Here is a 13,518-nt window from a genome sequence, read left to right on the forward strand (position 1 = left end):
TGAAGATTATTGGGCCAGTGGAACACGTATCAAACAAGGTTCAAGCATGGTGTCGATTAAACGTTTTAAACTTCGGTCAAGATTTATTAGTTTCAATAATAATGAACATACAATACAAAATACAACGAATAGGTTCTTCAAAATACGTCCGCTCTCAGAAAAAGTTAATAACCATAACGAATAATGATAGAAATCCTAAGATTTTCTACGTGGCGAAACTAAATTCAAATTTTTACCACTGTGCTTTCTAAAACTTGCAAAGCAGACAGATAAATTAGTCGACAAGGGAATCAATAATTTGCATTCCACATGCTGTTCATCACGGTAAAAATTTTTGTGAATTTAGTTTCTGGAACTCGAAACCGAGTAAAGAATTAAAACAGAAAGACGGTATTAGATTTAACTTCGATGCAGGGTATCAACCAGTCGCTTATTTTAACCTCATTAGGTCTCATCAGAGCGACAGCAACTGCATGTCGTTTTGATAAGACCTAATGAGGTTTAAATACGTATAAGCGGTTGGCGGATGCCCTGCATCGAAATTAAATCTAATACCGTATTTCTGTAAAAACTCCATTGATGAAGCTATGGTAGCATACAAAGATCAAGAGCTGGAAATCCACGTCAGTATTTCAAAAGCAAGCCGCACAAATGGGGCTACAATTTTTTTATCCTATCAGGGGTGTCTGGTTACATTGTGAATTTTATTTCATACCAAGATTCAGCACCTTAGAAGAATTAAACGGTACACCTAATGAACTAGGGAAGGACGAGATATAAATGGGTGTGGGTGCACCTATTGTTATAGCTTTATCAAAATCAATTCACATTTCTGGTAAGTCAACAATCATTTTTGACAATTATCATGCGGGTTTACCACTTTTTATATATTAAAAAAAATGGGTATATATAGCTTGGGAACATTACGAGGTAACAGAGTTGGTGGATGTCCATTAGAAATAGATAAAGTTTTGAAAAAAGTAGGAAGGGAAAGGTACGATTACAAGGCGGATAAAGACAAAGGCATTATCGTTAAAATGGGTTAACAATAAAGTTGTATTGTCAGGAAGTACATTGCACGAAATAGAACCAGTATCTTCTTCTTCATGTGCCTTGTCCGTTCCGAACGTTGGCAATCAACATGGCTATTCTGACTTTGTTTGCGGCAGATCTGAATAGTTCAGCAGATGACAATCCAAACCATTGCCGCAAGTTTTGGAGCCACGAGTGTCTTCTCCTCCCTGGACCCCTTCTGCTGTCTATTTTCCCTTGGACGATCAGTTGTACTACTCTATATTTATTGTGTCTCATAACGTGACCCAAGTATTCCAACTTTGTTTTCTTTATATAGAATATTCTAGAACCAGTATATGCAGTAAAAAGGTACAGTAAAATTTGAAAAACAAAAATAGATGTTGCATGCCATTCAACTGTAAAACAGTACAATAAACATATAGGAGGCGTAGATATGGCTAACGCATTAATGGATTTTTACAAATTTCCAACACAAAACTAGTAGATAGTACTTTGCAATTTTTGACTATATTGTTGACATATGTGTGGCGAATGCTTAGTTGTTGTACAGAATAAACTGTAAAGATTTGAACATACAGTTCAAGCCCCTGAAGAAATTTAGATTGGACATTGCAAAAGCATTATGTCAAGTTGGAAAAGCTTCCAGAAAAGAAAGACCAAGTGGGTGCCAGGTTGGTTTTCCAAAAATAAGATGTCCAGTAGTTGAGTGGTCAAATGATTTAGCAAGATTGGGTTCTTATGCACATTGGCCAATATATAACACAAAAAGAAAGATGTAGGTATTGCATCGAAGGGAACAAGTCGTCTAAAGTGTGAAAAATGCGATGCAAGGGGCTGTCTCACTGACTGAGGTAAAAAACTGTTTTAAAAGCCTTTAACCAAAACAAAAAATTGTAAACTGCTTTGCTTTCTTGTCACCATATAGATGTTATACTAAAAAGTTTAGTAATTTTTGAAGTTTATTTTGCATCTTGTTACCATATGGTTACATTCTGTAATTTGTTTCAGGATAATGTTTCAGGTATATAAATATCAATATTTGATTAATACTTAACATTTAGAGACTGCTTATATGAACAACTTATTTTTTAAAACCTTTTAAATTGGTGCCAGACAAAGGTTATAATATACAATGTTAGCGTATGGTTACATGTACCCATAAAGCGTTAAGGAAATAAAATGGGTATATTTTTATGTAAACATGCTACATTAGTAGAAAAGTAAACCAACCAAAAGTGGATTTTGTTTACCTCTTTGTGGACAGCCGATTAGCCGTAAGTGGGTAAATAGTAAATTTTTAGTTTTCACTTCTCTTTTTTTTTATTGTATAATGGCTTTGGCATAGCCAATTAGCCATAGCCAGACTATTTGTGGTAGTTACAATTTTTGTAATTATCTAAGCCTATTTATAATATAAATTTACAGGAAGTAATATGTTCGTATACACATTCAATTTTTGACATATTTACAATTTTTAATTTGAATACCTAAAACTACTTATAATTTAAATTTACAGGATGTTATGTATTCGTAGATACATTTTAATATCTGTTTATTATTTGAAAAAATAATTGTATTTAAATTAACAGGCAATGAACAATTTAGCTCAATTAATTTTTCATACATCATTTTGATACTTTGTTTGTAGTGTCCACACTCCAATATAAAGTGCTGCAGATCTCCTACTTTACCACAGGAGCAATATGGGTTATCAGTAATACCTATGCTGTGTTTGTATGCAGGAGTGAGTGCGTGGTTTGATCTTATTCTGTTTATTGTTTTTATAAATAACCTATTTGTCTCATATTTGAACCATCTCTCATTGGGTATTAGTGGTTGGCAAGCTCTAAAGTTTATTCCAGTTGTACTTTGGTTGTATAAGCGTTGCCATCTGTGTTTGCAGTTGTTTCTACTAATATTATCTATGTCTGCTACTGGAAGAAGTATGTTGTTTATATTATGTTTGGTTAAAGCTGCAGATTTAGCTAATTTGTCGACTTCTTCATTTCCTAATATTCCAGAGTGTCCTTTTACCCAACAAATAATAATCGAGCTACCTGCGGAAATAATATCATAATGTAACTTCTTTATTTGTATCTTAATATGGTTTAGGTTTTTTGTGATTTTGATAGAAGTGAGTTTGTCCATAATGCTTCTACAATCAGTCAGAATGATATAATTATTCACACCAATAGAGGCTATATATTTTAACGCAAGAAATAAAGCTAATAGTTCGGCAGTATATATTGAAGCTTCATTGGGCAATCGACATGATTCTTTGTAATCAGAATTCTAGTGATATATTGCACAACCCGTTTTATTTTGAATTTTGGAGCCGTCAGTAGAAATATATTGAAATGCAGGCCACTTATCTTTAATTATTTTATTGATCATACTTCCTGGAAGATTTGAATCCATATAATATGTTTCTATTATCTTAAAGAAGAGAGTCTTAGGAGGTTGTGTATAAATTGGTGGTATTTTATTTTGATACAATTGTTCTTCAAATATTGTTAGTTTCCTATAACTTTCAACGTATGTGGGAGTTTTTTTGTTACGCCAATATTTATGGCTTAAGTCTAATATATTCAAGTTACGAATATTTTTTAAATAGCTGGGGTTTTTTGATATAGCTCTGGCTACAAACTTATCTGTACAAAACTGTCTGCGTAGTGTAAGGGGTGGCTCTTTAGCTTCAATTTCAATAATACTAATAGGAGTAGATTTTAAGTAACCAAGACATAGCCTCAAACATTTATTTTTTTGGGTTTCAATTTTATTAAGATGTCCTGTTGACGCAGACCCATATAAATGACAACTATAATCGAAAATTGGTTGAATCATTGAGCGATAAAATAGCAATGCAATATTCGGGTCAGCTCCCCAATTGGTTTTACAAAATGCTCTAAGGATATTCATGGAGTTTTCCGATTTTTTTATAATAGAATGAATTTGATCCTTCCATAACAGTTTACGATCCAAATATGTGCCTAGATATTTTACACAATTTTTGATTGGAAATTCTATTTTTCTTAATTTAAGGTTACCTTGGGGAGTTTGGCGTTTTTTGGAAAAAAAAAACAAATTTCAGTCTTTGTAGTTGATATTGATAAGCCTAGAGAATGGTAAAACCTTTTTACACAATCTAGTGTAGATTCGAGTTGACGCCTAAAAATGTCAAGGGTAGTATGGGAGGTATACAACACAACATCATCTGCAAACTGCAATATATTAGAGTGTGGAGGTACTATCTGTTCTAGATCTATATTATACAATGAAAAAAGAAGTGGACTTCAAATACTACTCTGTGGTATAGGTACCTATATTCGTTAGTCTTGGCGCTAAAAGTGTCTTATTTATTTTTAAATAAGTCCATCTATTCTTGTACAAGGTACAAGGATATAATGAAATTTGAAATTTTAACTGACATTCCAAGATATAACAATTTCTTATGTAGAATATATAAATTTATGTTATCAAATGTAGAGGTTACATCTATAAATGCTGCAGCTGTTGATTCTTGATTTGTGAAATTAACCTGAACAGAGGAAATTAGTGAAGTGAGAGCATACTGTGTAGACCTGGATTTCCGGAAGCCATATTGAGATTTCACTTCTCATAAACACTTTTTGATTTTCAACACATGTCATACTATTAATTATTATGAGTTAGTTAGATAGGTTCCTATCACTGTTATCACTTACTATGGAATTATTTAACCTTTTAGTAGTTTCAAGCTTATTGGTTGATGGACGCCATGCTTATTATCCTACTAATCCTTGTGAAATAGCGATAGGCGGGGTAATGGCCCCAAATGGTGCCTCTACCCTATATAATAGAATTCCATTATGATGTTTATTGATTTTTCTTCTTGAAGTTCCATCTTCTATCGAAGGCTGGAAATCATCATAGTTATGGGGACTCTGTTGACTGTCGCTCTAAAAAGTTCTGCACTACTGCATTCAAGTCATTCCCTTGAGTTCTTAAGCCAGGATATTCTTTGTCTTCCCACATTTCGCTTTCCTCGGATTTTGCCTTGCATAATAAGTTGTAATAATGCGTATTTTTGCCCTCTCATCACATGTCCTAAGTACTCAAGTTTTCGTCTTTTGATAGTTAATATTATTTCCGCCTCATTCCTATCCTTCTAGTCACTTCCACGGTTGACATTCTTTGAATCCATGATATTCGTAGGATTCTTCTGTAACACCAAAATTCAAAGACGGCCAACTTATTCAGATGGACTTGTTTTAGTGTCCACGCTTCCAAGCTACAAAGAAGAGTAGAGAACACGTAACATCGAAGCATTCTTAGGCGTAGTTCTAACCTTATGTCCCGATAACACAGAAACAATGTTTATTGATAGTACATTTAAAATACAAAAGTTATTTCATCATCTTAACGATCAGTCAACAATGATACCTCAATAAATTGACAATAATAAACGAGATTTGGCCAAAATGTGTGCAAAATATTTCAACCGAAGTAATAAAAAATTTTGAAACAGTATTTTAATTTGTAAAAATTATTATTTTTTTGATTGTTTATCATTTCAATAAATATGTACAACTATACTAAATATAACAATTTACTTAAGTATTACTTCTCAAACTTAAACCTACTTAAACATTTTCATATGCATGTTCATCACAAATGAATATAAGTATTTAAAGTATCACCCAGCAGGTCTGTCACGTATACATATTTACCGTAAAAAAATTTAAGTGAATATATGAAAAGTACTTCATAACAAACTATATTTACCTGCGCCAATTTTCCGCTTTCTCCTGGCCATCTCCATAACGAATGACTACGTTCATGGTTACTAAGAACACATTCTTCCTTTTTAAAATGATCTATACCTTTGTCTTCGATCGCCATAGGTAGCTTCAAAGATCCATTTACATGCGTAGAAGAATTAATGACGTACACGCCATCATCTGGATCGGAAAAGTTGTTTTGGAAATCGATGTTTTTTGTACCAGTGTCCTTCAATTTTTCAGTTGGTTTCTTGTCGGTTTTGTCCTTCTCTGGATGAATATCTCCGCTAGTTATTTTGATGTTGAAGTGGATATCCAAAGCATCTAGAAACAGTTTAAACGATAAATCGATAAATACAAAAAAATAATTAAAGTGGGGAATCTAGTGACAAGTATAGTCGCAATAATTTGAGCAAACTTCCAAAGTGTTGCATCTGTTACAAGAAGAACCATCGATGTAAGCACCAATCAGATATTAGGATAGTACAAAACCAGTAAAATGTATGGCAGGGCAAGAGAAAATAAGACTTCAAGCAAGAATAAATACCATACAAGATAATTATGATTAGATTACTCTAAAATGATTGAAATATGGACTATTTTTTTTTAAAAACCCGTTGTTAAAAATAAAAAAAAGTAAGAAAATTAATGAAAAACAGTAAAGGAAGTGAATAATACAGATCTCATCTAATTTAGAATGTGCTAACGGTAATTCCACACGCCTAATGGACAAATATGAATCAACATGGAACATTAAGTAAATTAAATGGTGGTCTAATCTGCCCAATACAAAAAAAACATTCCAAATCAAAATGTTTTAAATATAGAGAAATGAGGTTATTTAATGTATTCTACGGGATATTAAAAAACTAATCGTAAACTTATTGGATCCATTGGCTGAAAGGCTGATAGAAATATCGACAATACGTTCTTACTAAATTCCAGTAAATAAATTATAATAAACAAGAATTCCACAAAAACTAGTAAACAATAATAATATGACCTTAAAAAAAGCAAATGTAAAGTAACTATTGAAGGAGAGAACTCTAGATAGATTTAAAAGATAGTCTTATGCAAGGGGAATCTTTTTCTTTCATTTTACTTGATTTAAACCTTAAAAAAAGTATTAAGAAATTTTCAAAAAACTCTGAGATTCTCTTTATTAAGACAATCCCACTATTTTACACTAGACGACAAGTTCACTAGGAGAAACAGTATTTAAAACATATTTGACGATCTTGGTCGAAGAGTTTAAGCAAGCCAGACTCTTTGGTAAAAAGTAGAAAACAAAGTACATGGTTGGATAGATAATATGTGTTATTGGAGTAACTGTAGTAGTCAACTAGCTGTGGAACGTACGTCTGAAGAAAATGTGCGCAATGCGTATATTAGCGAATATCAGAAGTAAGGCGTCTTTTTTTTCGTCTTTATAGAGGGGAGGTCTGGAACCTTCAAAAGACATCTCAGTCCAGGACGCCGCCTGACTAACTTTAGTGCAGAATTCGTTCTTCGTACTCCCGTCGATGGCTCCCGAGGTACTTTAAAATGCCCTCTCGTCGCCGAGTCTACGCCGAACGCCTACCTGCTAAACCAGACCCTCCTCTGTCATCCAGCGATCCGGAAGCGGAATGGCCGGCATCACTTCCAAAGCACTACCTTTATTCATTCATTCTCCATTCATACACATCCATACTCTATTCATTAGCAAGGAGTCTCCCTGTCTCGTTCCATGTAGCGCGTAGAAGACACTCATCGCTTCTAGTTCGGCATCATTCCCAGATGGGCATTTCCTCCTTTCCTACAGTCTGACTCACGCATTCTAACTCATACAGTGTGACCCACTTTTCTAGCTTCACCTTTCAGCATCATTTACTCTTACCTTTAGCGTTGGTCCAGCTGTCTTTCTTCCTCTTCCTTTTTCTTGATCACTTCACGGATATAGCTGTGTATGTTAGTCCAACCTAATTTATTTTCAATCATTTTCTCAATCATTTCTCCCACTGTAACAAAATTCACACTGGTCTCTCTCTCCATTCTGTTCCTTTTCACCATCCATCTGCTGCAATCTAACATCGTATGTGTCACAGTGTCCGAATATCCACAGTATACACAGTATAGGCATTCATCTGTATCAGCCTTTCCGATCCTGTAGAGGTAGGCCTAAAACACCCGTGTCCTGTGAGCACCTGCGTCAGGAAATAATCCAGTCGCCTGTGGCCACAGTCCACCCAATCTCTTATGTTCGGGATCAGCATTTTCGTCCACTGTGGCACATCTTCCGTGTTGTTCAATTCTTCTTGCCATCTTTCAACTGACCTTTCGCTTTCCTGTCTTCTCTCGGCCACAGTAGGGTTTGGGCCTTTTCTCTCATAAAGCTCTTTTCTTTCCACCGCCAAAACATGCAACGGAACACATCCAGTGATGGTCCATAAGGCTGCCGCAGACACAGTCCTGTAGGCGCATGCCACTCGCAAACATACTTGTTCTGTCCACTCGTGTCATGAGACTCCTATAGGCCGTTTTTTCTGCCGCCTCGCTCCAGACTGGTGCCGCGTAGAGGACGATCGACAGTACAACACCGTGTAAGACCCTCCTCCTTTCGAATTTGGGTTCTCCAATGTTCGGTATCACCCTCCCCAAGGCAGGCGCACTATTCGCAGCCTTCCGGACCACCTCCCGCACGTGCTCCCCCCATTTTCCATTCTGGTGGAATGTCACTCCTAGATACTTTACTTGTTTCTTGGGTGTTAGACATGCTCCCGTACATTTTAATTCAATATTTTGCCTGTTCCTTGTCCCCTTCAGAATGATGGCTTCGGTTTTCTATGTCGCAAATTTCAGACGTGCTGCGTCATCCATTTCTTTACGACGCCGCCTGCGTTTCGAACCCGGTATTTGAGATCTGGCTCATCCCGGGTAAGTAAGTAAGGCGTCTAAAAGGTAGACTAGGAGTTAGGTACCTAGGCCCAAATAATTATACAACGAACAGAACGTCCGGGCCCCATAAAGGAGAAATATGCTGTTATTAAAATAAAGTAAAATGCAACAATGTAGCAGTAGCAGTCGAACGAGTAACTACAGCGTTTGAATTAAAACACAGATAATATTCTAACTCTATCTTATTTCGTATGCTTTGAATGGTGACGTAAGCACTGTCCTAACTATACATGTTTTTATTACCCTAAAAAACAATTGTCATGCATCTACACCTACATCTTCTGAGTTAAGGCATCTTACGTCGATTATTTTTACCTGATGCATGCAAAGATGAAAATAATCTCCTTTTGCCTCTAAGCTCAAAGAAAGGAAAAATGTGTCAAAATACTATAAAATAGAAACTAATTAAACCAATTTCAAATTGAAAAACAGGGTATACTGTAAATGAAATAGAACCACAAACTGCGAGAAAAATAGTTGTAAAGTCTTTTTGCTGTACTTCATTCATTTGAACAAAAACATTCGACAAAATTACTCGCGATTTTTTGGTATACTGTTTTTTTCTGGATATCATACGTTACCATCTAAAAATTTGTATTCGTCAAAATATGAGGATAAAGAAATAATGATGTTAATTGTATGGGTAGAAATAGATTCGATTTCATCAAACATAAACAAAAGAAATTTTTATCAGATAATGATAAACTCGATAAAAACGATGGATTTTCAAAAATAAGCACTCATTTTGATTGAATAATTACATTCAGTTTGGAGTATTTTCTTATAATATATCAATATATGAGGAACTGGTGCCATATTTTGGAAGACATATAGTTAAAATATGTTTATAAAAGGAAAACCATTAAAGGAAAACCAGTTAGACTTAAGTTTAAACTATGGAGTCCATGTAGTTTCAATGATTATTTATTTAAGTTTTTTCTTCTTCTTCTTCGGCTTTTCCCATTATGAGTTCGCCGTTTTCGTCCTCCACAGCACTCTATTCTCCCAGTTACCTTCTCTGAGGTCTCTATCTATCATAGCATTTTCGACGTATGTTTTCCATCTTGTAGCAGGTCTTCCTCTCCGTCTTCTTCCCGGCGGGTCCCAGTTAAATATTCTTTTCGGCCACCTATGCTCTGGCATTCTTTGTACATGCCCGTACCACTACAGGGCTCTGTTTTCCAACTTTTTTGTAATTGAGCATTTTACTTTCATTCTGTTCCATATTTCCTTCGTTCTTATTCTATCCGCTCTTGTGATTTGTAGACATCTTCTTCTAAAGTCCAGTTCAACTGTTCTTATTTTATTTCGTATTGTTATTGTCATTGGCCATACTTCCGCTCCATATAGAGTAATATTCATCACTATGCTTTGAAAGATCCTCTTTTTGTTTTCTTTGGTTAGAGTGTTGTTCCATATCACTAAATGAAGTGCTCTTGTTGCTTGTTTTCCCAGTGCTATTTTCATTTCTATATCTTTCATACAAGTACCATCTCGGCTAATCATTGACCCTAAATACTTAAAAGCCTTACAACTCTTAATAGTCTCGTCTTCTAAACTTAAGTTCAAATCTGCAACTTCAGGTCCAATACATAAGTATTTGGTCTTGCATATATTTATCTGGAGTCCCTAAAGTTCATATTCTTCCTTTGATTTCCTTATCATATATTCCACATCTTCCCTGTCTTGTGCAAAAATGACTTGATCATCTGCGAAAAGTAGTGAATGTAATATATTCTCTTGTACTGGTATGCCCATTGTTCCGCATTTTCTATATCTTTTCAAAGCCTGATCTATATATAAATATATATATATATATATATATATATATATATATAGATATATATATATATATATATATATAGATATATATATATATATATATATATATATATATATATATATATATATATATATATATATATATATATATATATATATGTTAAAAAGTGTAGGTGAGAGACCACATCCCTGTTTGAGACCTTTGGTTGCGGTGATTGTTTTTGTTATTTCATTACCTAACTTTATTTGCACTTGTGTTTCTTTATACAGTCTTTGTGTTATATTCACCCATTTCTCTCTAACGCGCATTCTTCTCATTGCTTCCCATAGTTGTTTCCTGGGCACGCTATCGTATGCTTTCTCTAAGTCGATAAAGGTCATATGTTTTTCAATGTTTTTTTCTTTGTTCTTTTCAATCACCTGTCTCATAATGAATATATTATCTAAACATGATCTGGCTTTTCGGAGTCCGGCTTGTTCTTCGCTATAATGGTCCATGTGTTGTTCTAGTTTTTCTTTTATAACTGATGAAAAGATTCTTGCTATTGAAGGCATTACACTGATCCCTCTGTAGTTATTTGGTGACCTTTTGTCACCTTTTTTGAAAATGGAGGACATGTATGATAAATTCCACTCATCGGGAATCTTCTCTCCTGCTTCGATTTTATTGAACATTCGTATAAAGGATACTATCCTTGCGCCTCCATATTTCAGCAGTTCCATTTTTATATTCCCTGGTCCTGGTGCTTTTCTTTCTTTATGCTGGAAAAAAAAGTTTTTTCTTTATGGTGGAAAAACAAGTTCTTATAAAAACTAATGTGACCTAGAAGAAAACGTTGTGCTGGATTTGTCATCAGTTATTCTCTAGTAAAAATCCATTTATCGCATATATTTGATAACATTTTCTCACCTCATAAACTATTCGGTTTTCTAAAACTGAAAAAAATTTAACGCTACTTGCACAATCCAAGAAAACTGCTTGTAATAGTACAATGGAAAGTGTAAAAAATATAAAAAAAGATAAACTTACGATTTTTTTATGATAGACAACAAACTGTATTGTTAGTTGGGTGGAATGACCATTCTGTAGGGACAGTTGCAACAAATAATTTTACCATTGAACTCCTCGTAGGTGCAAAAAGAACAGGAAAGAAAAAAAAAACACAACTAATTATTCAGCCAAAAAAGATCAGTGTTTTTGCCAATTCATGTAAAATAATAGAACGTGGCAACTAAAACCAAAATGTCAAAGTTCGATTTTAAGCCTTACATAGTAGTCACCCTAATAAAAATGGAAGTATCACGTCACGTATCGAAGATAACGTTCAAGGAGAGGCTATATCGGCCCCAAATGATCAAATAAACAATCCGCCAAGACGCCATTGTGTGGACGATCATCTAAATAGAAACAATTTGTTAGCAGAATATAGATTTGATAATTTCGGTCACATCATTGCCGAGGAAGAGAATAAAACAAGAAGATGCAGACAATGCAAAAGTTCCCCAAAAGTATACGATACAATTTCATAGTACCTATGTAATTAAAAATTGATAATTTTTTTTTATTTTGGGAAATTCCATTTTGCGCATGCGCAATATTTTGCTATGAAAAAATAAAAACTTTTTTTTTTAACTTGGTAAATGACTATTCAGATTTCAGATATACTGTTAGTAACAACATGCAATAAAAAAAACACAATTTGTTTTTTTTTTTTTCTGGTGGACTACGCCAGAATATTCTAGTACATAATAACTTTTATATATAAGCATACCTTCTATGAGTTAAGTTTAGTTGATAAGATATTACCGAACTGTAAACTTATAAATAAATATATTTATATAAATTCGAACCGCTCGATTTATTTAATCTCGCTACAATATTATTTAATAATATTAAATATACTTAATACCAGTATACCACAATCAGCTTTAAGCAAGCATTTTTTACAAGCCAAGCGTTTGCGCATTAAATATTACTCAACAAATGCTTACAAAATTAAATTGAGCTCACCTGGATTACCTTTGGAACTACTACGTCTTGATTTAGGAATAGGAGGTAAGTTCATTAATCCTAGTAGATAGAATAATAGTAATAATACATTGCTAGTATATCAAAATCTATTAAAAATACACAAAAATGTTCGCAAAAAGAATTTTAGTTCGCTTTAAAAACAATGTGCTTGTAGTCTGCGTTTACGAGACAAGACTAGATGTAGATGATAAACGAAGTGTAAGTGGAGGATATATTCCTATCTGTCACAAATACACTTTTAATATCCATTACATGACATAATGACATTATTATAATTCGTGTAACGCTCACTGTTGTTTATGTAAAGATTGCTTATATTTAGCAAATAAGGAAGATTAGTGTCTCCCTACAGTCGTGAAATATGAAAATTATACCTAATTCATATTGGAATCAAACTGCCAAGGTAAGAGTTGACAACCAGTACACCCAAAATATCAAAATACAGGGAGGAGTCCGCCAGGGTTGCGTGCTGTCCCCACTACTTTTTAATGTCTACAGTGAAGCGGTATTTCAAAAAGCGCTGTCAGACTCAATGGAAGGTATATCTATCAATGGAGAAGTTTTGAATAACTTACGTTTTGCAGACGATACAGTAATAATGACGGATAACAACAACGATTTACAGAACGAATGCAACGCCTTAATGAACACTGTCATGAGTACGGACTGAAGATAAATTAAAAGAAAACTAAATGCATGATCATGACTAAATCTGCACGTGCAAATATCCAACTGACTATTGAAGATACTGCAATTGAGAGTGTTAATAACTATAAATACTTAGGGACATAGATAACATCAGATGTAGACTAAACCAAAGAAATTAGGACACGCATTAAAATAGCACGTGCATCATTCATTAAACTTAAAAAGTTTAAGGGTATAAGGGTAGAACTACGCCTGAGAATGCTTCGATTTTACGTGTTCTCTACTCTTATTTATGGCTTGGTAGCGTGGACACTAAAACAAGTC

At 34.1% G+C, this 13,518-nt stretch overlaps 1 protein-coding gene across 2 annotated transcripts in view; it reads right to left on the minus strand.

The window, feature by feature from the left end:
- Positions 1-13,518, minus strand: part of zyd (sodium/potassium/calcium exchanger zydeco) — a 97,315-nt gene that overhangs the window by 21,986 nt on the left and 61,811 nt on the right. The window contains exons 5-6 of one of the 2 annotated variants that reach the window (XM_072520277.1): positions 12,526-12,585; positions 5,800-6,119 (exon numbers count right to left, since the gene is read on the minus strand). In XM_072520277.1, the coding sequence (XP_072376378.1) occupies positions 5,800-6,119; positions 12,526-12,585 (380 nt within the window). The remainder of the gene's footprint in view (positions 1-5,799; positions 6,120-12,525; positions 12,586-13,518) is intronic. The other variant, XM_072520278.1, reaches the window with a different exon arrangement.

Source organism: Diabrotica undecimpunctata, chromosome 1 (assembly GCF_040954645.1).
Source record: "Diabrotica undecimpunctata isolate CICGRU chromosome 1, icDiaUnde3, whole genome shotgun sequence".
NCBI classification, from domain to species: Eukaryota; Metazoa; Arthropoda; class Insecta; order Coleoptera; family Chrysomelidae; genus Diabrotica; species Diabrotica undecimpunctata.